Source organism: Eptatretus burgeri, chromosome 10, assembly GCF_056783735.1.
Source record: "Eptatretus burgeri isolate ZD-2024b chromosome 10, Ebu_testis_v1, whole genome shotgun sequence".
In the NCBI taxonomy this organism is placed as follows: Eukaryota; Metazoa; Chordata; class Myxini; order Myxiniformes; family Myxinidae; genus Eptatretus; species Eptatretus burgeri.
The window spans coordinates 28965469-28988877 of NC_140970.1; the positions used below are offsets into that span (position 1 = coordinate 28965469).

Below are 23409 nucleotides of genomic sequence, written 5' to 3' on the forward strand. Positions count from 1 at the left end.
CGAAGAAGCATATGAACGAAAAGAGAAATTTTTTTAATGACTTTTAAAATCTCCTAAACAAAATATTATAGAAGCCCCTGTTTCTACAATGATAGAATATGCTCCTAAAAATCTTCCAATGCTAAAATATTTTAGTTAAATGACAGAGCAAGAACAAGTAGATATAAGAAAATTAGAATATGATGATGAAGAATTATTCCAAGAGCTGAGAAATGTAAATCCACCTTCTGATTATGTTGTGAAGGCTATTCAGAACAATGAATATTCAACAGATTCAAAAACAATAGCTGGTTTCATACCAACAGAAGAATCAGCACAATTCTATTTAATTACTGCAAAGGTATTGATATAATGATGAATTGATGTTATCGAGTTCTGCTCGACCAATTGTTAAACTAACTCCCAGATTAATGTTTCTTCTACCAAAAGATGGTCTCCAAGGTTAAATTTATGTTGATAAACCGTTGAACATAGAAATGAGGATGATAGAGTACATATTGATTTACTAGACTCAGTTGATTATGGAGTTTCTTTTGCTGGTAAAAGTAAGAAGAATGAGGAGAAACATTATATATGCTTTAAGTAAGCTTAGTTCAGGTATATCTTCACAACATGTTAGCTTTATTCCAAATGACCCATCACAATTGGTGAATAGACTGTTATTGCTGTTAGGAGGTAAGAAAGCTGGAAACAACAATTGTTTTAATGAAGCATAAGCCATTTTTGACCAGTTAATGAAGATGAAAATAATTAATAAATGTTAATACAAAGACATTCAAAAATCCTCAGATATAAATTTAGTATTAATTCACTGTGATTCGTTTGATGGTGCTTATTACAATGGAATTAGAACAAATACAATATTTTCATTCAGCGCATACTCCACTCCAATTGGTTATAAATTCATTATGGAACTGAAAAATCTTGTATATCTACCTGTGTCAGGAAAAACCAGATACAGAGTAAATCTTAGGATATCCGATCAAGATAATCATATGATTTCCTTCAATGGAGAAATTGTATCCATTAGAATTCACCTTCGTGAAGTTTTCCAATAAATAAATACAATGGTTATTGTGAGGAAACATGAGTTGGGAAAATATAAAGTAATTACAAAAAATGGGGATGGTGTGTTCCTTTCACCATATTATACAGGTGAATGTATGTTTCTTGGTAGAGGATACTATAAACCTAATAGTGCTGCGGCATGGCTGGAAAAAAAATAGGTAACCCCTCCCCTGGGTAGAACAAAGCACAACCATATTTTTTTGGTTTATTAGGATATCTGAAGTAAGAAATGGATGGTTGTGAAAAAATATATTGGGGATAGCATGTATTTTTGGTGGAATTTGTAATTATAGTGCCTGAAATTTTTGTGCGTTTCAGAAAATCATAAAAATCATAAAAATGACAAATCTTCAATTATCAACCAATTTTCATAATTAAAATGTCATTTTGTACAGAATCAAGAGTATGTTGCTTTCAGATCATCTCAGTAGCTAAATCTGAATCATTAAGTTTTCAAAACTGAAAAAATGTGATTTTACTAACTAATTTTATTCTGAAATGCTATCTTACATTTTGTTGTATACTAATATTTTTTGCTTTAACACTGAAACTAACAAATATATTTAACAAAACATTCTGAATAAAATGGTCCTGAATATGAAATTCACAAAGAGATTTAATCAAAATCATCACTGTCCAAGTCGCTCTCATCTGCAGCAACAGGGCTTCACGTTTGTTGTCACATTCCATACCGAGACATGAACAGAAGTCAGTGCAAGGCAATCCTAATGCCAAACAGTGGCACTTCTGTGAAGTCTTGCATTCAGCATCCATACAGTACATGTGAGTTTGGTCTCGGACTTCAATGGGTGCAGCCTCTTTCACATAGTAAACAGGTTGCATAGAAGATGTGTCCTCATCCCATCTCCAGCCATTACCAATTGGGCTCAACTGTTGTGGTTTCGAAACTTCACATTACATCCATATAGTTTACTGGCACTTAGCACACAGCACATGTTGAAGGAAAGCATCCTCAGTTGGAGGAAATGCTGATGCAGGTTTGTCACTCTTGCAAGCAAATTCATACCGTAACTCATCTAAGGTTGTACATAAGTTGCGATTGGATTTCTTTTTGTTTCCATACAATGCTAATGTGTACCGACGAGCATCCTGCAGGTTTTCTGTCAAATCAGGAGTTGTGCCCAGGGTGCTCAGAGCAGGAAGATCCTCTGCATATTGAACTAGCTTACTGAAGGCTGTAAACTTGCCAATCTTGTAGAGACTACTGGTGCTATCACACCCAGTAAGGGCGTGTGCAGATGGTAAGGCACGTGCTACATTTTCTCCTACATTTTCACAGATACTATGAACTGGTATAAATCTTTCCCTGTTTTCTTCTTTGTCCAGTTTGTCCAGTTTGTCCAGAATTCATGTATGTTAACTTTGGCAGTTTGCCTTCATTTAGATAGTAAACCAGCAAGACTAGGACAGCTGTATCATCTGACTTCACTATCAGCCTTTCATGAGATGATGCTTGGTCAATGGCATGAAGAAGCATCCGAGTGTCTGCTTCTTCTTGTGTGCTGAAGAGCTGAAGAAGATTTATTTTTCCATTTGAGTCAATGGTTACAACTCTCTTAGCTTCTGGAAATCCACCTGCAAGAGTTATACTCTGGCCATTGATCTGTCCAGGTGGGTCATCCAGTAATGACTGTGATATGAATGCTGCAAGGTTTGCCTTGTTAGCAGAATTCTTTAGGAAATTCCTGTAATGTGGCACATCTCTGTCTGGAGCAATTACATGACTTGCAACTGCAGAAGTGCCACCTCTGCATTGTCTTTCTTGATATTTGACAGAATGGGGGACATCATAACGATCAAACACAAGGACTACAGACTTGATATTCCATAAATTATTGAGCAGGGCAACAATTTTGCGTAAGATAAGCTGTGCAATATCCCTGAAAGTGTTGAACTGTGTTTCATGTATCCCTTGGAGAAGTGCCATCCCATCATATATGTAAATCCCTTGACCATCAAATGGTGGCAGCTCAAGGATTTCCTCTGTTGTTGACTCCAGTTTACTGGCTAGATCTGCTTTAACACACTTCCTCATGTTGCCATCATCATAGAACAAGGCAGGTGGGATGACTGCAAGCTCATGCTGTAAGACTGTTTCCATGTTCACATTTCGCTGTTTTGACACAACCAGAAGCCTTCTAAATAACACTTCTGAATCAATCATCAACTTCTTGGTGTCCTTGTCTATGTTAATGGACTTCGTCTTGTCTGCAAAGGTCACAATCTTCTTTCGTGTTTCTGGATCCCAGAATGAAACAGACTTACATACTGGTGCCAGCCTCTTTTCCATGAACTCTGTGTGCTTTTGACGACCCTCGTCAAGAAATCCAGTGAGACTCTTGGCTACTTCTGGGGACGCAACCTGACCTGTGATGATGTTTACCACTTCTGAAGGCACAGTCTCTATGTCAAATGGGTTCTGACTGTTGGTAATTACATAAACCACATTCTGCACATCAGATTCATCCCTTGCTTTCCGGCTCTTTCCCAGTTCTTCATGTGTTCTCTTTCTCTCCATCTTGTCATGGCATAGCACTTGAAAGGCATTGGCATATTCACTTGTGATATGTCTGGTCATCAACCAACGGGTCATCGCTCCCTTCCGCAGTGTAAGGCCAATAATGCCACCTTCACTTTTGCCTTCTCGGTTAAATGTCTGCTCTAGTGGTTGGTCGGTGCTGACAGCATTAAATCGGTACTTGTCAGACCTTCTGACGACTAGGCCACCTTCACACATATACCGATAGACGTCTGGATGTTTCACCTCAAGACGTTTCATATCTGTCACATACGTCGGGACATACTTTGCATAATTGTGCCTGCCTGCAGCCCTAAACCAAAAAATTGCTTCACACATCACATTTAAATGAAGTTCCATCAAGCCTTCCTTCTCTGCTCTGAGTAGACGCAACAAGACTTGAGCAACCTCCATAAAATCAGCCCAATATGTGAATGTAGCTGATTCTTCTCCACCAACAGCTAAGAATTCTGCAATAACTTCTGCAACCTCTGGCAACTGAGTGTTCATCAGTTCTCTGGCAATATCAATTGCAACTGCATTGTCTTTGACACCACATGCATGTTGTAGATCAAAGAACTTCTCTTCAGTGTCAGCATTGCGAAGCGATCGACCGGATTGTTCTAACCACATAACCATTGAACTGAAGAAAGTTCGGAAGAGTGCCTCGTACGCAATTTTGATGCCCCGTGTCCCACGTGATGCTTGTGTACCCTGCAACATTTTTCTTGCTGTTGCCTCAGCATACACAGATGACTCAGTTAGTAAAGCCATAAGACCACCATCACCAAACAGTTTGCCGAAACTAGCAAGTAAAGCCATTGTTGTATGCATCCCACCAACGCATTGTCACCTTTCCATATAAATATGCTGGTTTGTTCCATAGGATCTCCTGTGCCTTGCTATATATAGCCATATCAGCAGTTATCAAGATGTGATTTTGTCCAATATGCTCAGATACATCAACGAGTTTGCATAAGATCGTGTAAATGGTTGAGAGGTCTGATGCAGGAGCTCTTAGGAAGGGCATGTATCTAACAGTAGTCACTGGCATGGTCTTCTCACAGATGATGGAGTTAAACCCAGTCCAGGCTGGTATTGACTGTTCTGCATCTCGTTCCTGTAGACGAGCTAGTTGTCATAGGAGGTCTTTCTGATTTGCCTCTCTGTAACTGTCCGCATTCTGGCGAACATCGATAACTGTTACGTGGGCCTCTGATGGCTCAGGTCTGCGTGCAGGTTTTACATACCTAAAAACAGTAAAGACAAGCATGGAACCCACCACCATATTCTACAAGATCACGAGATGTTAGGAAAGCATTACATTCATTACTACATGAAATGATAAATACATTGGTAGAGCAAACCAACACCTTACACAACTTGGTTACATAGCATTAAGAAAAGCATTGCACTAACACATTCTAAGATTATGTCACTCTATTGTTATAATAACCAAGCAAAATGATTTGAATTTAGCACCCCCAGCAACACACTGCTGGATGCTTATGGATGAAATACATATTGTTACCTTCGTACGTCATCATCGAGTGTTAGTGCATCGGCAGAAGAGTGACTTTTCCTTGACTCGTTTTACTTGACATTTTGAAGCATCTATCGGGCAGCGCTTGTTACCGTCTGCATCCATAGCATGGGTTGTGGATTTGCCGTCAAGGGTTTCTTCATTTTGGTCAAAATTATCAATGGCGTCATTCACACTTTGAAGTCCACTAGGAATGTACATGTCTGTCCCTTTTTGGTCAAGTGCAACTGACGTAAGAAACCTCCGTACTTCATCGTAGGACACAGAGTAGCCCAGGTCATGAAGATGATCAACCAGTTTCTTACTCCCAAACAATTGATGCACAGAGATTCCTAAACCAAGACTTATTGGTGTCCGTATTCGCCGACTCTGAGCAATGATATTTTGGCATATAGCAATGATCTTCAGCTCCCAAGTTTGAGAGTCACCATTGGCAAAGCAAGATACAGAGTCAAATGCTTGTTTGCTCACACACCATGATAGAAAATCATACAGACAACCTGGCACAAATTTTCCACACTCCTCTAGCTCCAGATCAAAACTAGATATGTAGTTGTCACTCAGTTATGTTACTCATATGGCTTCTCAGGATTGCTGCTGCCATATGCAAGATCTGATATTCATCAAGCTGATATTTTGCTGAATGTAAATCAGAAAACTCAATGTCTTCATCAGTTTCCATGTGTGATGTTTGTTGGAATGCATCACCAATTATCATGTTGCCTGAACAGACCAAGTCTGATTGTCCATGGCGTTGCATGAAGATTAGTCCGTTTCCATAATAATTTTTTAGCTTTGTCTTTAACTTCCAGGACGAATATTGTTGTGCATCAGTCACCCCTATGTCAACCAATGCTTGGACATACTTTTCTTTCAGGAGAGAGAGGCTTGTCACAGTCAATTTTTGGGATAGCACTGATTTCTCAAGCTCATTCTGAACAACGTGGAATGCTTTCTCGTGACAAGTCTGTTCTTTGTCAGATGTGGCTGCCTTCGAACATGCTGCTTCAATGTTGGGATCACTGATATAATGTCCATAACAACTCCGATGATACTTTGCATCAAAGGCAAAGAGGTCTGAATGTGTAAGCATTCGAGTATGAATCTCTTCATCATTTCATTTGGTGGCTGCTTCCAAAACTCTCTGTCTGGTGGATTTACCACTTCCAGTTGTAATTGGAGTCAATTTTTCTGTTTTCTTGTCTCCTTTGCCACAAAAAAACATTGAGTATGGATATTGAAATTGGAGGAATGTGATCTACTGCTTTTCCGCAATGAGGGACTACTTGTAGATGGGCCTTCGGTATCATCATACATGTAATTGTTTGAGGAACTTGTATATTTTGTGCGGCAAAGTTTGTGGAAGCTCACATGAATCTCGCTGGAGAGAATTTGGTCTTCTAAGGGTGAAAATAATTCATAGACATCATCTTTGTGTTTCTTACATACATTCATGATAGTCCTAAGGCCATCTTGGGTTGGATTCTTGACAACAGCACCTCCTTTTGTAAGGGATTTGAAGCACAATATACATTGTTTAGTGTTCAAACGAGGTTTCTTATCAGGAGGTTCACCATCCATTATGCTTTTCTTGTACTGCATTCAATGATGAAAGTTTCTCTGCCCTACAAAGACAAAGAAGGGATGGTAAAATAACAGGGACTAAAAACATGTTCCTCAGAATTGGATTTGACACATACACACTCTTATATTTTTTAGACAAAACAATACTGTCACAACCTAATTATGTACTGCCCTTTCAGATTTCCTACAAAATGACACCTTATTTGTGCAAATCGGTTGAAAATTGCAGGTTTAACAGTCATTTTCGTGATTTCGCAACATTTGCCAAATTATTGGAGACTACTAACACAAATCACGACCAAAATACATGCTATCCCCAATATATTTTTTCACAACCATCCATTTCCTACTTCAGACATCCCAATAAACCAAAAAATTATGGTTGTGGTTTGTTCTACCTTGGGGAGGGGTTACCCTGCTTTTTAGGGCCCTTATGGGGAATGACTACAGCACTATAAGAGACAACATGGTGTAGGACATCAATTTAGAAATATAGGAGATGGGATAATTGATTCTCTAATGGGTATAGGTTCAATAATTCTTAAACATAAAGACCTTATACGCTCAACTGCTTCTGCCATGGGAAATGTGGGTGCGATAAAAAGTAAAAACAATGCTCAAAAGGAATCGCATAAATTACAAGCAAAGAAATTTTAAAAGGCAAAACTCAATTGTCTCCCCAAGAAAGAAAGAAAATAATCCAAATATTGTAGTTGGGGTTTCAAAAGTTTGATTTTTTTATGAAATAAATACAAGTATAGAAGCAATTGATAGTATCTATGATTTGGATGATACCATTATCACCTCAAACTCCACAAAAAAGGAAGGCTACTTCAAGGTGAATGCTATAACAGGAACAGACTAGAATACAAATGGAACAAAAAGTTTTGAAATAAATAATCAACAAACTTGCTTGAATCTTGTTGATAGTTTCTTCTTGTGTAAATTTACATTCACGAAGGCTGCAAATAACACAAACGCCACACTCGTAAATTATTTCTTCTGGAAAATGTTTGATAGCGTTTGTATGTATATTGGAGCACAAGAAGTGGAAGCGGTTGATTATCCTCTGCTATATCTGAAATGATTAAATTTACACTGTGTTCATTTAGTGATAGAATGGGTAAGTGTGCTGTCGAAGGTTTTATTCCTGATATGACAACGGGAACAAACACAGACCCCAGTTATAGTCAAAGAAAATAAATGTATAACGTTGATACGAAAGCATGCATAACGATGGTAATATGAAAAACGATGGTAATAGTTTTATCGTGGCAATCCCCCTTAAAGGAATATTTGGATTTTGTGATGATAAAGTTCTGGATGGACTTAAATTAGATTTCAACTACAAAGGAATGATAATGAAAATAGATTGCTTTTTGGCGTTGCTCATGCTTTCGCCGCTCAGAATATATTTGTTATGAATGAAATGTGTTGTTATATTAGTGAATATACTAATCTTAAAACGGAAGAGATCTTGGAAAGAAGACTTAACTCAAAGAATCCGCTAAATGTATCATGCCTTCAAAAAAGATGCCAACACGTTAAACTGAAGCAAACCACTTACACGTGGAATTTGGGTTTCCTGCAAGGAAAGCCACAATACCTATGGCTCATTTTTGAGAAACCAGATGGAGATGGTGCTACTGATAATAATGTGTTGAGTGATAATGCCAAGGTGAAACAACTTCGAGTTTCTCTGGATGGGACATTTTATCCATGAGACAGATTGGAAATTGATTGGGATAAAAACGATTATGCCGAAGATTTCAAGTCTTACCAAAAGGTGTGTGAAAGCAATAGTAATAAAGAACTGTATGGACTTAAAAATTTGTCAACTTATTATACATTTGTCAAGTTATTATACAAAAGGGCAGGCTGAATGACAGAAATACAATATAACAAAAATATATTAATATGAAAAATGCCTTTAAATTAAACAATTTTTATCTAAGCCTTTTTGGTGCAAATGACTTGGTGAGATTAAGTGATTTATCACAATATATATTCTTAAATATAATGGCTGAAATGATCACAAAATTACTACAGTCATTTTTAAAGTTTAATTTAAAAAAACAGCCGATAATCGCAAAGTTTAAAACGCAAAAGGTCCATCCCAAAGCACTTGATTACATGTGGTCTGCCAATTTAATTGAACTGAAAAACGACAGGGGATACAGGTATGCATTAACCATTGTTGATTTAAGGTCAAAATATGCATATGTAGTTCCTTTGAAAAATAAGAGGCACCACTCTTGTGATAGCATTCCAACAGATATTTAATAAAAGAAAATGGAAGCCAAAAAAATGATGGACTGATGAGGGAACAGAGTTCTATAACAGACCATTTCAGAATTTCCTTAAAGATAATATCATATTGCATAGAACCTTTAATGAAGGAAAAGCTGTCTTCATCGAAAGAGATTGGACAAAATTTTTTACTGAACTCTCAACAATGGATATCTTTAATTCAGGACATTGTAGATAATTACAATGATACAGATAATTCCTCAACAAAAGAAAAACCAACACAAACATTCCCAAAAATACAACATGAATGGGAGATTAATCAGAGAAAAACCAAAGTTTAAAGTTGGTGATATTTTAAGAATATATTGGTGGAAATCACACTTTGAGAAAGGTTTTCAAAGAGGTGAACTCATGAACTTTTAAAAATAATTGTTGTTTTAGACACATTTCCTGGACATATAAATTGTTTGATTTACAAGGCGAAGAAATCCTCGGATCATTTTACTCGCAGGAATTACAAAAGTGAAAGATGATAAATAAGGAAAATATTGAATAATTGATGAAAAAAAACAAACAATCTAATTGAAAAAATAATTAATTAATTCACTCCATCCCTTTGTTGTCTCCAACCACGTGCCACACACACACTCCACACACACATCACACCCCATTTATTCCCTATGTATGTTCCCTATGAAAAAATTGAATATTTGTAAAAAATTAAACAATTAAAAAAATTAAATAATTGAAAAAAAAAAAAAACGAAATAATAATAAAATAATTAACTCCATCACTTTGTTGTCTCCACCCACACTCCACACCTACACGCCACACACCCCATTTATTCCCCCACCCCTCCAGTGTGCCCCCACCCTCATCCCACCCCTTCCCCTCCTCAACCCCTCCCAGTGTGTGTGTGTGGGGTTGGGGTGCACTTTTCCCCAATTTTATTGATTAATTTATTTCCAATTTAGTAAATGGTAATTAAAATAAACCCACATCCTTGCACACACCGAATCAACACACATTACTGCGTACATATAAAAATCCTTACCATCACTTCACTGCAATTTAATGTGTTCCCACTTATGAATGGCATCTTGCTATTCGTATCTATTGTATAGATATACTCACTTTTTAAAATATATGTATATAATGCATCTACATTTATAAATTCTGACCACATTCGTAACTCAAATGTTGTGGAATTGATACATTGATTGGAAACTGGTATTGTGTGCTGGGTACAGTGTGCTCCAGGGGATGCTCAGCTCACACGTTTGGATCTTGTTAAGTGTTGGAAAAGCAAAAAATCCACCCATATTATTCTCTGGAATTCAGTCAATTGAGTTTCTGAACATGCTGTCTCCTGGCACAGGTGTGAGGTTTAGCAAGCAGAGTGAAAAAGTTTCCCCAGGACAAACTTGCTCATGTGTGCAATTGAATGTTGTATCATGTGTCAAACTCATCTTATTTCTGTGACTAGAACACATAAATGGGTAAGGTGTCATATTTTTTTGGTTGGATTGTAGATGAAATGACAACTCTTGGAACTATGATTTAACGAGACAACACTCTTACCTTTTACATAACTACTTGAGCAACATATCCAAGTAGACACTTCCCCCAACTCTCAATTGAGTCATAGGCTTGAATGGGTTATTCTGAAGTTCTTTTTTTTTTACAGCAATCCATAAAGTGAAGATGAACCATTTCATCCATCGCTGAGTCAAAGCTGGGAATGAGAAATATTTTATTAATTTTAGGTGCAATAGCAAACTGACCAGTATAACCGTGCATGGATATATTTGTAGACAAATCACTCACCCGTCATAGGCTCGGGGGAGGTATCTTTAACTGCAGTGCAAACTGAAGCCTGTTCATATGTCTTTCTTGAGCTGTAAATACTCACAAGTTGCTTTTACGAATATAATTCTTACCAAAGCTATGATAAATATTATTGTTTCCATTAATATTCATCATTTAATAGCCCCCCACCACATGATAGTTTTGAATATCACCAATTACATTAAATAGGTCGCACCTGTCGGATGGCGGTTCTTTGAGTGGGGCCGAAACCTCGGACATGAATGGTGAAAACATGTCAGTTTCTACGTCAAGGTCGTTCAAAAAGTCCTCAACTAAATCTATGAACTCACTCCGAGTTTGATGAAGGACATCATTTTTGTTAATGAATTCTGCAAGGCTATCCTGTGACACAAGGACATACATTAATTAATTTTCAAACAACAGAGTTGTTTTTTTATAGCGTTACATTTTAAAATAAATGAAACTTTACCTCAACATGATCGATGGCTGAATTCACTCGATTCAGTTCAAAATATACATTAGCATAGAGAATATCATGTTTTTATTCGAAGCCATAATCATCCCACGAAAGAGAGTCATCCATGATAGAGCTTGAGTTTTCAAACATGCTGTGATGAAAAAGGAAAGTAATTCATATGTGAAATAATTAATTGAGGTACTACATATCTTTTTGAGTATTCATAAGTAATTCCAGCATAGCTTACCTGTCGCTTGGCATTTCTTCAAAAATCACCATCACAGTTCATAAGTGTTTGCCAAACCTTGACCTCCACAGTTCAAATAGAATTGAGAGTGGGGAAGGGCATAGATCTTTCCAGAAGAATGTTGACATGGTCCAAGTACTTTTCCACCTCCACGTGCTATAGGTGGGAGGGATGGCAAGCACACCTAGTACCTCTTCCTGGTTTACGCACACGTTTTCCAACCAAAATGTGATAAACCCCAGAATCTCTCAACAAGAACTTTCTGTTGAAGCTGGGGTGATAACTATAAACATTAAGTTGGCAAACCGGCTCAGTTGCAGTCTGGGGGGAACAAACAAACAAAAAACCACCCACTGCCTAAATCAGTATCAGCTGCTACACCACAATCCACAGCATCACTCGGCTGACATGGCTTTAGAAGTCTTTTTTTTTGCCCAGCTTGTCAACTCCACAAGCAAGTTCCAAAGATTGTGTTTCAGGAGTTATTTTTCACAAAGGACTTAAACCGCAAAGAAGGATGGAAGGTAAATAGGTTTTTGTTTCGCTGTAAATACTCTGGAAGAGTTTATCTACAGTGGGGAGAACAAGTATTTGATACACTGCCGATTTTGCAGGTTTTCCCACTTACAAAGCACGTAGAGGTCTGTAATTTTTATCATCGGTACACTTCAACTGTGAAAGACGGAATCGAAAACAAAAATCCTGAAAATCACATTGTATGATTTTTAAATAATTAATTTGCATTTTATTGCATGAAATAAGTATTTGATCACCTACCACCAATAAGAATTCCGGCTCTCACAGACCTGTTAGTTTTGTCTTTAAGAAGCCCTCCCATTCTCCACTCATTACCTATATTAACTGCACCTGTTTGAACTCGTTATCTGCATAAAAGACAGCTGTTGACACTCAATCAATCATACTCCAACCTCTCCACAATGGGCAAGATCAGAGAGCTGTCGAAGGACATCAGGGACAAAATTGTAGACTTGCACAAGGCTGGGATGGGCTACAGGACAATAGGCAAGCAGCTTGGGGAGAAGGCAACAACTGTTGGCGCAATTATTAGAAAATGGAAGAAGTTCAAGATAACAGTCAATCTCCCTCGGTCTTGGGCTCCATGCAAGATCTCACCTCGTGGAGCCTCAATGATCATGAGAAAGGTGAGGGATCAGCCCAGAACTACATGGCAGGACCTGCTCAATGACCTGAAGAGAGCTGGGACCACAGTATCAAAGAAAACCATAAGTAACACACTACGCCGTCATGGATTAAAATCCTGCAGCGCACGCAAGGTCCCTCTGCTCAAGCCAGCGCATGTCCAGGTCCGTCTGAAGTTTGCCAATGACCATCTGGATGATCCAGAGGAGGAATGGGAGAAGGTCATGTGGTCTGATGAGATCAAAATAGAGCTTTTTGGTTTAAATTACACTTGCCGTGTTTGGAGGAAGAAGAAGGATGAGTACAACCCCAAGAACACCATCCCAACCGTGAAGCATGGAGGTGGAAACATCATTCTTTGGGGATGCTTTTCTGCAAAGGGGACAGGACGACTGCACCGTATTGAGTGGAGGATGGATGGGGCCATGTATCACGAGATCTTGGCCAACAACCTCCTTCCCTCAACAAGAGCATTGAAGATGGGGCGTGGCTGTGTCTTCCAGTATGACAACGACCCAAAACACACAGCCAGGGCAACTAAGGAGTGGCTCCGTAAGAAGCATCTCAAGGTCCTGGAGTGGCCTCGCCAGTCTCCAGACCTGAACCCAATAGAAAATCTTTGGAGGGAGCTGAAAGTCTGTGTTGCCCAGCGACAGCCCTGAAACCTGAAGGATCTGGAAAAGATCTGTATGGAGGAGTGGGCCAAAATCCCTGCTGCAGTCTGTTCAAACCTGGTTAAGAACTACAGGAAACGTCTGATCTCTGTAATTGTAAACAAAGGTTTCTGCACCAAATATTAAGTTCTGTTTTTCTGATGTATCAAATACTTATTTCATGCAATAAAATGCAAATTAATTATTTAAAAATCATACAATGTGATTTTCAGGATTTTTGTTTTCGATTCCATCTTTCACAGTTGAAGTGTACCTATGATAAAAATTACAGACCTCTACATGCTTTGTAAGTGGGAAAACCTGCAAAATCGGCAGTGTATCAAATACTTGTTCTCCCCACTGTATAGGTGGAGATATAAAAGGAAGGAATCTTTGTTCAAATGGGGATATAAATCAGTAAAAAAGAGGGTAGAGGGTGGGGAGTGAAATAAAATATGGGGGGGGGGGTAAAAAGAAAAGTTTTTGATGCATAGTCGAGGCTCATGGAAGAGCGTTGTCCCAGAAACAATTTAATGCAGAAAAGCTGGTGCAGGATGAGTGGAAGAGGTGGGGGAGGAGAAGAAGTTTGTGTTAGAGGAGATTTGATGGTGAGAAAAAAATGTACTTCTTTTTTTTTTGATAGGGTCAAATAGTTTTTCCTTGAGTTAACATTGAAGTCAATGGGGGAAATGGGATAGTCCCAGAACCAACAAAATTCCCCTACTGCTGTCCTCTGGCTTTTGTGGAAAGTTTATGAGCAGAAACCCAAACCAGTCTGATCCGACAGTTTTGGATTAGCTATTTTGGCAGTTCATTATTTGCTGGTGTGTTGAGACATTACAAATCCAACTTTAACTCGTTCAGAAATCACTGTTGGAGATGTCATTTAACGGTAATTTTGCAGTATTCATCCTGATGATCCGAAAACGCCATTTCATTCCCCTGCTTAACTTAAAATTCGTTGACAGTTATTTGGCTTGTGTATTAACAAGTAGCCTATCAATTATCTACGCTCCATAGGGAGCAAGACTTGTGGTTGACCTATAGTTGAAATGAAAAGAACAAGAAAATATAGTCAATGATGTTATACGATTGTGTTATACTGTTGTATACGATTGTGTATACAAAGGAGTGGGGCAAACTGAAATTGCCAGTTAAGTAATGTTGAAATGTTGAAAAGATCTTGTTGATGGGATCACTATTTTATCATACTCTTGGTTCCTGCTTCGTGCTGGACCATAATGGATTGGGTCCACATATTAATGAATAGACCATTTGACTTCTGCCTAAATATATCTGCAGCTTCGCCTGGATGAAGCACAAGAAAAAGAGCAGCAGAGCTTGCGGCAGCAGCTCCAGCAGGAGCTTGAGCTGCTGAACGCTTACCAGAGCAAGATCAAAATGCAAGCAGAGGCGGCTCAAGAGAAAGAGCGCAAGGAACTACAGCAGAGGATTACTCTGCGAAGGGCCTTACTTGAGCAGAAGGTGAGCCAGAGAAAGTGAAAGCTGTAGGTTCCAACATTTTGGAGTGGATAAATGTGAGTCCCGGTAAGAGATAAAGGTGATGACTTAGTTTGAAAGCTTGTTTTGTTTCTTTATGATACCCATCTCTTCCATCAGATTGAGGAGGAGCAGCAAGTGCTGAAGACAGAGCATTCAGAACAGGTGCGTGTGCTGCTGGAGCGACAGGCGCGAGAAATTGAAGCCTTCGACTCAGAAACGATGCGTCTTGGCTTCGGCTTCATGGGCCTGAGTTCAGGACCAACGCCACCGCCCACATCCAACCAGTCTGGACCAACTTCGACTCCAGGAATGTGGGGAGGTCGGCCAGCCGGTCAGCCATGGGGAGCGAGCCCCCAGTCTTCAAGTCGTGGGGGAGCTGGGAGTAGTGGTGGAATGGCACGGAGTGTGAGCGCGAGCTCCCACATTTCAAACGGCTCCCATTTTTCTTTCTCTTAAAATCCGAAAGGTGTGGTGAGGCATGTGGCAAGGCGTGTGATTGAGGAGACAGAGCAACAGAGAGAAGCAAACGTTGTCCCAGTATAAAATTTCCGATTAAGTCGCCTTCAGTATTCTTTGACTGTGGGCATATATAATAGTAAACAAAAGATAATTTCACAATTTGATCGGCATTTTTTTTTTCCGCTGTTGTTTGTTATGCCAATAAAATTGGCTGTATTGTGAGGTATCCTTAAACTTGAGGGACTGCTGGAAACGAATGTGTTTCACTGACTTGTTTTTAAGATAGTGAAAGTTTTGTTTAATGTCATCACAAAACCTGGTATATTTTAACCTGAAAAGGATGTATTCATGTGTTATTTATACAAATTTAAGAGAGAACACTGTTCTTTTGATCAAGAAACGGTGCCATTACAAGTTTTCGAAGTTTGTTGCTCCCAATTCTCTGACATCAGGTGTCTGTCTTCTCCCATCACCATCTATTCAAGCCACCTCTTTCTCTCCCTTCTATTTTATACTCTTCTCTGATCTCTCTCTCTCTCTCTCTCTCTCTCTCTCTCTCTCTCTCTCTCTCTCTCTCTCTCTCTCTCTCTCTCTCTCTCTCTCTCTCTCTCTATCTCTCTATCTCTCTATCTCTCTATCTCTCTATCTCTCTATCTCTCTATCTCTCTATCTCTCTATCTCTCTATCTCTCTATCTCTCTATCTCTCTCTCTCTCACACACACACTTTATTTTGCCTCTCATGTAAAATGTTGTAAATATATAGTGAAAATGAAGTCTCTAACCCAACAGACATACTAATACCTTATCTTATCTCAACCTCTAATTACTCATTTGCTTACCATCAACTCTTAATGTCATCTTTTTCACCCTCTACTTCTCTTTATAATTAGCCTGTTCTGCTGTTTGTAGGCTTTTGTTGTTTTATTTTTTGATTCCTCTGTTACTGTCTTCCTCTTCTTCATGCTGTTCATTCTTTATCTTTTTACCTTTTTTAAACTATCCCTCCACCTCTGTTACCTGTATTCCTCTCATCATCTAATCCACTGAATTCGGAGGGATTGATAAAGGATTGACCTCCTGTGCTGGCCAATCTTTAAATAGACGGGGTTGGGGACAGATATCGTCAGCTTACATTTTGATAACTCGACGCCACGAGCAAGCACGTCGCTCCGTGCCGCATCGGCGCACCGGTTATAGCGATCGGACGATCTGGGGCCGGGTCCAGACACCGCCCGACCACCGCACAACTGCGGCTGGAAACAGTCAGTATGCCACTTCGATGAAGCGTCATCAGGGACGAAGCGGCAAGTTTAGCATTTTGTCACGTCTTCATTGTTTGTGTGTTCATTCACAACGTCCGTCAGGGACACAGACAGAGAACCGCTCCTTGCCACATTTCCTTCTTGTTCATGGCAGGTACAGCCCATGTAACCGATTTTAATTAAAAAAAAATTAATAAAACAAACAAACAGTCCTCTTGTTTATGTGGTTTGTGACATGGTGTTCGGCAGGTTCTTTTTAATCATGCTGCAGGTTCTGCATGTTCATGAAGTCAAATCGAAGGTTCAAATTGTTGATAGAAATTGTTTGTTTCTAAGCTTGGACCAAAACCAATTCAGCTCTTCATCCTACATGGTTACCCATTCAGCTCTTCGTCCTGCACCCGTTATCCATTAAGCTCTTCATCCTGCACAGTTACCGATCATTCCCAATGGAATTTTTGGGGCTTTAAGAATAAAGGCACAAGGACCATTTATTTACTTATTATGTATGCACAGGAGTCTGACTCCAATCCTTTTATTCTATGACTAAAAAATGACCTGTTTATCCTTAATCACATTCCTTACCTCCCTGCTTAACCACTCTTGAGTCTTTGCTCTTTCTGCCGCTAGCTTTGCAGCTCACAAAAAAACACTTGCGCAGTTCATTGCCAATTTTATCCTTGAAGATTGCCCATTTCTCTGTTGTTGATTGCCCTCCTTTTAGGTTGTCCCAATTGAGAGCAACAAACTCTCTCATACACTGAAAGCTTGCTTTTCTGAAATATAATAGCTTTACATCCCACTCTAACTTTTAATATAATTCTTGCAAGCAATTTAGTCATTTGTGCCTTAATGCTCTCCTGCCTCGACCTTCGCCACCATGTGTGGATCATTCTTTTAAAAGATGTCAAACATTGCAGCCCCCCTGTGTCCTTCCTCAGATGTGGTACCAATTGAGAGCTGTTAGGGTTAGGATTTTTCATCCGCAACTTGATGGAGTTCTGCTCTTACCTCTGGACTGGCGCTCCTGACTCACACCTTACTCAATTTCATGTTACTCAGGAAACCAAGGCATTCAGAATTGGAATCTCCCACGATGAAGCTGTGTCGGTGGGCCAATCACTTTGCCATTGCAGATAGGTCGGCAGTCTATCTTCTGCCTCCTTTCTTGTCTTGCACCCTCTGCCCTCTCCATGCTTTGTCACCCCCACCTCCCTCCCACGCTTCTGCAGGGTGCACATGGTCCACCAGCAACCCCATTCTTGTGAAACTCCCAAGATCCAGAATCACTGCTCACCTCCACTCATTTGTTCCTCTTTTTTCCTGCCTGCAGAATCAACTTACACATTCTCTTCAATCTCATTCTTCCCTACAGGTCTTCAAGACAGCTGTTCACCACCATCTCAGATCGTCCCCAATCCAAAAACATGATCTTCTTTCTGCAGCCATTAAACCACCCCCATCCCATCCCCAAATTTTGCTGCTGTGTACATATTATACACCCCCTACATTCTGCCCTTCCCTTCATTCTTACCCATGCATCTTTCTGCTGTTCCTTTTGTTATATAGTGTCCTGATACATTGTGTTCTAGCTCTTCCATGAGCTTTGACTCTGTATTAAAAAAAAGGATGAGGCCTAGGACACCGCCTTGGGATATTTCAGCCTTGACAGGGAGAGGAGATGAAAAGATTTCATTGAGAGCCACACATTGGCTACAAGAGTAGAGGAAGTCACTACCCCAATAGGGGAGTTTGCCTTGGATGACATAGGCAGGGAGTTTGGAGAGCAAGGCAGGATGTAAGACCGCATCGACAGCTCCAGATATCTCTAAAGAGACGACCCTGATCTCATGTCTGACGTTCAGGGCCTCCATCCATTTTTGGGTGAGTAGAAGCAGCATATCCAAGTTGGAGTGACCTGGTCTGAATCCGAATTGATGATCTGATGAGGTCATTGGAGAGAAGGAAGAATTTAATGTTAACTGCGATGATGCATTCCATGACCTTGCTGATGATTGGAAGTAAGCTGATAGGTCTATAATTATAAGGGGATTGGTTTTTGCACCTTGTTTACGTCATGCGGTAGTTGTCTACAAGTTGGCCGACCTCAATCTCCTCTCGGTGGGATGTGCGAAGGAATGCACAATGTGTTGAAGAATTTTGCAGGGTACACCAGTTAGCGACACTCCGCTGTAGTTACCCGGATAAGCTTTCTCCCCCTTCTTGAAAATTGGGCTGATGTTGGCATCTCTTCTTTGGGAAAGACAAGTTCATAATCATGTCAAATGACGATTGGTAGATGTTTATCAGGATGGGTACCCCTTCCTGTATCCTCATCATGAGGACCCATGGTGGTATTGGTAAGATGCCATCAAGGAAAGGTGCTTTTCCTGGATTGAGGATGCTTAGCTGCTTTTGTGCACCAGCTTCAATGACAACCAACCCCTGTAATAATATTTGGTAGATCATAATTTGGCATTGTTGGTGTTATTGATGTTTTTATTTGGGAAACTTCCTTCATGAATGCAAATTACTTTTGCAGACTTTTCACAAACATAACCCACTTTTATCTATACCAATAAGGAATTTTTGAAATGTCCGAATCCACCTCACAATGCTCAATGCGCATGCGCATAAACCCCTAGAAACACTGGTGTTCGGGGCACCTTAAAGTATATCGTGAATTTGAGATAAGGATTGTTACCAGAGCTTCTTGTTACCAGATTGGTTCACAGAGCTTCCAAAAGAAGCCGAAAATACAGTACAGTCAACCCTCCAAGATCGCGGGTTCTACTATCGAGGGTTTCTACCAATCGCGGGCAAACTCTTGTGTTCAAATTCCATTATCGCTGGATTTCATTTCGACCAATCGTGGTTTTTGAGCTGAGATGAGTCTTCGTTTGCGTCCTTTGCATGAACGATTACCTTCCTTTATGAGCTTTGTGGTGTTTGTCGTGCATCGTTTTTAATGACCCCAAATGTAAAGTGATGGACAAAGTTAGTTGTACCAAAAGGCAGAGAAAGGTTATGATGTTGGGCGAAAATATCAAGTTGTTATGCCATTTGGCTCGAGGAGAAAATGCAGCATCTGTACGGGCCACCATAACAAGGTCAGTGATTGTCGGTAGAACCTTCCCCATTGTACTCTTCATCATTCGTAAACCTTCGTTTTCCTTCAAAAGAATTCCAAACTTTCATTTTTCAACTCCGCATTCAAACCTTATTGCCAAAACACTTAATTTCCGACACCCACATCGGAGCCCCCATTCTCAAACATACATTCTCATGAAACAACTCGAGGCAAAGGGATTTATAATGGAACAGGTTTTTAACATCGACGAGATGAGATTATTCTGGAAGACGATGTCATCTGTACTTTGGTCCCCAAGCAGGGAAGATCGTAGTTCAAGGTAAGGTGATTTAAGGATCGTGTTACCCTTCTCCGTTGTGGGTTGTGGTAATGCTGCAGGCACCTTCATCGTAAACATAATGCTGCTTTTCAGTTCGCTGAATCACCTTCCCCACTCACCCTTTCCCCACTCAGTCAGGCCTGGGGAGTGATGCATTCACTGGATCATGAGGTGTGGTGCTGTGTCAGTACCTGTGCAGAAGGATAAAAGTCTGAGTCTTCAGGTCGTTGTTGTTTCCAGTCTTGCTCCATGGATGTGAGACTTAGACTCTGACCAGGGATCTGAAACAGAGGCTTAATTCCTTCGGTACCAGGTCTCTTCGGAGAATCCTTGGCTATCGCTGGTCGGACTTTGTGTCCAACGAGCGGTTGCTGAGAGAGACTCAAATGAGATTTGTTACCTGCATAGTCCGTGAGGGTCAGCTGCGGCTGTATGGACATGTGGCTCATTTTCCTCACGCTGATCCTGCTCACCAGATTATTTCAGCAAGGGAGCCTCGTGAGTGGAGGAGGCCAATTGGCCGACCACGTGCCTCGTGGTTGCAGCAGGTTGATCAGAATCTCAAGGAGATGGGGATGGGCTAGGCATCTGCCTGGGGGATGGCCAGACGGAGGTCCCTGGCATCCCGGCGGAAAGTGGACGCAGCGACGTGCTGCTCCGGCACATGCTCCCATACCTGACCTGACCTTGACCCCATTTTTCAGATCCTGGTTTTTGGTCATTTTCCGAATTTCTGTGGCATTTAGTCCAAACTCATTGGGAATTGAAACCTCTAACAAGTCTGATTTTTCATTTTTGCGGTTGAGCACGACGTCCGGACGCAATGCTTTGTTTGCATTGTTCACACTTGATAGGATCATCTTGACACACATCAGCATTACTTGTTCATTTTTGAGGATTGGCTCTGGTTTGTGTTTCCATGATTGTTCTGAGACCGGGATGTTGAAATGTTTACAGATGTGCCAGTGAATTACTCTGCAGACGCTGTCATGTCTTTCTCTGTGCAGCTGTTCCGACATGAGTTTTTTACATCCTGAAAGTAGGTGGCTGGTACTTTCTGTTTGTTCCCCACAAAACCTGCATTTGTCCGATTGACTCAATCCCACCATTTTTTTTAAAGGCATTCGTGTGATGTCCTTGGTCTTGGGCATTGACGATGAATCGTTCTTTCTACCAACTAATTTGACCTTCTTCGCCATTTCAAAGAGCCTTTCTTGTTGATCCCTGTCCTGTCCAGCTCTTTTTTTCTTTTTTTAAAAATCTTCCTGCTCTTTTGTAATTCTCCCCTTTGTTCGAGTATATCTGCTAATATTTATTTTTGTAATTTTCCTTTTTACCTCCACTACCAAAGGTGGAAGGAGGTTATGTTTTCACCCTTGTCTGTCTGTTTGGGTGCAGGATATCTCAAAATGTTGTGGACAGATTTGGATTAAATTTGATGGAGAGGTTGGATATGTGACGAGGACGACCTGATTCGATTTTGATGAAGATACAGATCTGGATCCGGCTCCTGGAATTTTAAAAGGGAAATCTTCACCATTGAGAGATTGGGCCAGAAATGATATTTAGCGTGATTTCTAAAAAAGTTGTGAACAGATTCAAACAAAAGTTGGACACTTTCGGTGTGTGACGAGGAAGAATTGATTCAATTTTGGTGAAGGTCCGGATCCGGATCCGGATACGAGAATTATTTAATTTTTAAGGTGATTCTTCACCATTGAGAGATGGGGCCACAAACGATATATGGCATGATATTTCAAAAATGTATTGGGCCTGATATTCCACCGAATACCAGCGATTCCACCGAAGGTGGAAGGAGGTTATATTTTCATCCCTGTCTGTCTGTCTGTCTGTCTGTCTGTGCTTTTTTCTGTTTGTGTGCACGATATCTCAAAAAGTTGTGGATGGATTCGGATTAAATTTGGTGGACATGTTGGAAGTGTGACAAGGACGAACCGATTCGATTTTGGTGAAGATCCAGATACAGATCCAACAATTTTTAATTAATTCTTCACCATTGAGAGATCGGGCCAAAAACGATATATAGCATGATATTTCAAAACATTATTGGACCTGATATGTTCTCGTGGATCAGGCATTGTATGGCGGCGGTATGCACTCCACCGCGTGCCCGAGTTTGCAGCTGTTTTGGAAGTTTGTTGCTGAATGTATTAAGGATCCCTTTTCTGGTCTGTTGGTTTTCTTGCTCGCGTTCAAATCTCATCCAATAGTCTGGTGAGCTTTTCACATCCTCCACTTGTCCTACACACAATGTTGTGTGCACTTGGTGAAGCTCCATCAAACCACCTCCACCCTCTCGCCTCGGTAAGTACAGCCTCGGTATGCATTGGTTTTTGTAGAATATCTTGTGAATAGTTAGAAGTTTCCTTGTTTTTGGTGTCTAGATTGTTGATCTCCAATTGTGGCCAGTTTATAATCAAAGAGCTATATTGGACTACTGGGCACTGCAAGTTGGTTGAAAGCTTTGGTTTGGTTTCTTGGTGAGAGGGATGATTTCAGAATTAGCCTTATTCTGCGTAGCTACTCTTTGCTGATTAAAGAAGGCTCTTTGGAATGACTAAGAGGTGGTCAAATATATTATCTGTGTGGCTTGTCTCACAGCTACTTGGTTTTGATCCTGACTGGCTCTTTGTCTTTGCTTCTTTTCTCATGCTAAATGCTTTCTTCTCTCAGTAGCGCTTTCATCCATTGCCTGAAACAAATAATTGCTGCACACCGCTCCTTCCCAATTCCATATCCAGGCGATGCATGACTTTTCGCCAGGTGCCAAAGGAAGGGAGCACTCAGTTTTTACTCCGCTTGTTTTGTTTGTCCCAGCGATATTTCAGCCATCCTTTGATCTAGGAAGCTGAAATTTGGGGACAAAAGTGTAGATGTGCTTTGACAATAATGTTAGTTTTTATTTTTTGATTAATCAATTAATTGATCAATTACTTATTATTGATTTATTAATTCCTTGTTTATTTTGTTTCTCCTCTGAGCAATATCTCAGGCACCTTTTGAGCCCGGAAGCTGATATTTGGACATGACAATGAACAAGTGATTTGGCTATAAAGGGTATTTTTGATTTATTCATCAATCAATTAATCGATTTATAATTCATTTTTCGATTAATTACTTAATTTTCAAAAAGTTACAGATTCGGATGAAACGGTGGTGGTTTTGGTATGCTGTGAGCCAATTGATGAAGAAATTAATTATTTTATCATTATTATTTATTTATTTTGATTGTGCAATTAATCAATTGATGAATCGATTATTGCACACCGCTCCCTCCTAATTCCTTCTCCATGTGCTGCACTGCGGCATCGACAGGTGCCGAAAACACTGACAACGTCACGTGCTGGAGGCTGTGTTATTTATTTATTTGGCATGGCGGTGGTGTACTTTGAATGTTCCCCTACTGTAAAAAAAATACTGA

General features: G+C 40.1%; 1 protein-coding gene across 2 annotated transcripts in view; it reads left to right on the forward strand.

Moving 5' to 3' along the window:
• The window catches only part of LOC147018186 (serine/threonine-protein kinase TAO1-like), a 93987-nt gene extending 78092 nt beyond the window's left edge, over positions 1 to 15895 (forward strand). For both annotated transcript variants that reach the window (XM_085897624.1, XM_085897625.1), the window contains 2 exons: positions 14635 to 14817; positions 14953 to 15895. In XM_085897624.1, coding sequence (XP_085753750.1) covers positions 14635 to 14817; positions 14953 to 15291 — 522 coding nt within the window. In that variant the 3' untranslated portion in view covers positions 15292 to 15895. The remainder of the gene's footprint in view (positions 1 to 14634; positions 14818 to 14952) is intronic.
• The last annotated feature ends 7514 nt before the right edge of the window (positions 15896 to 23409 follow it).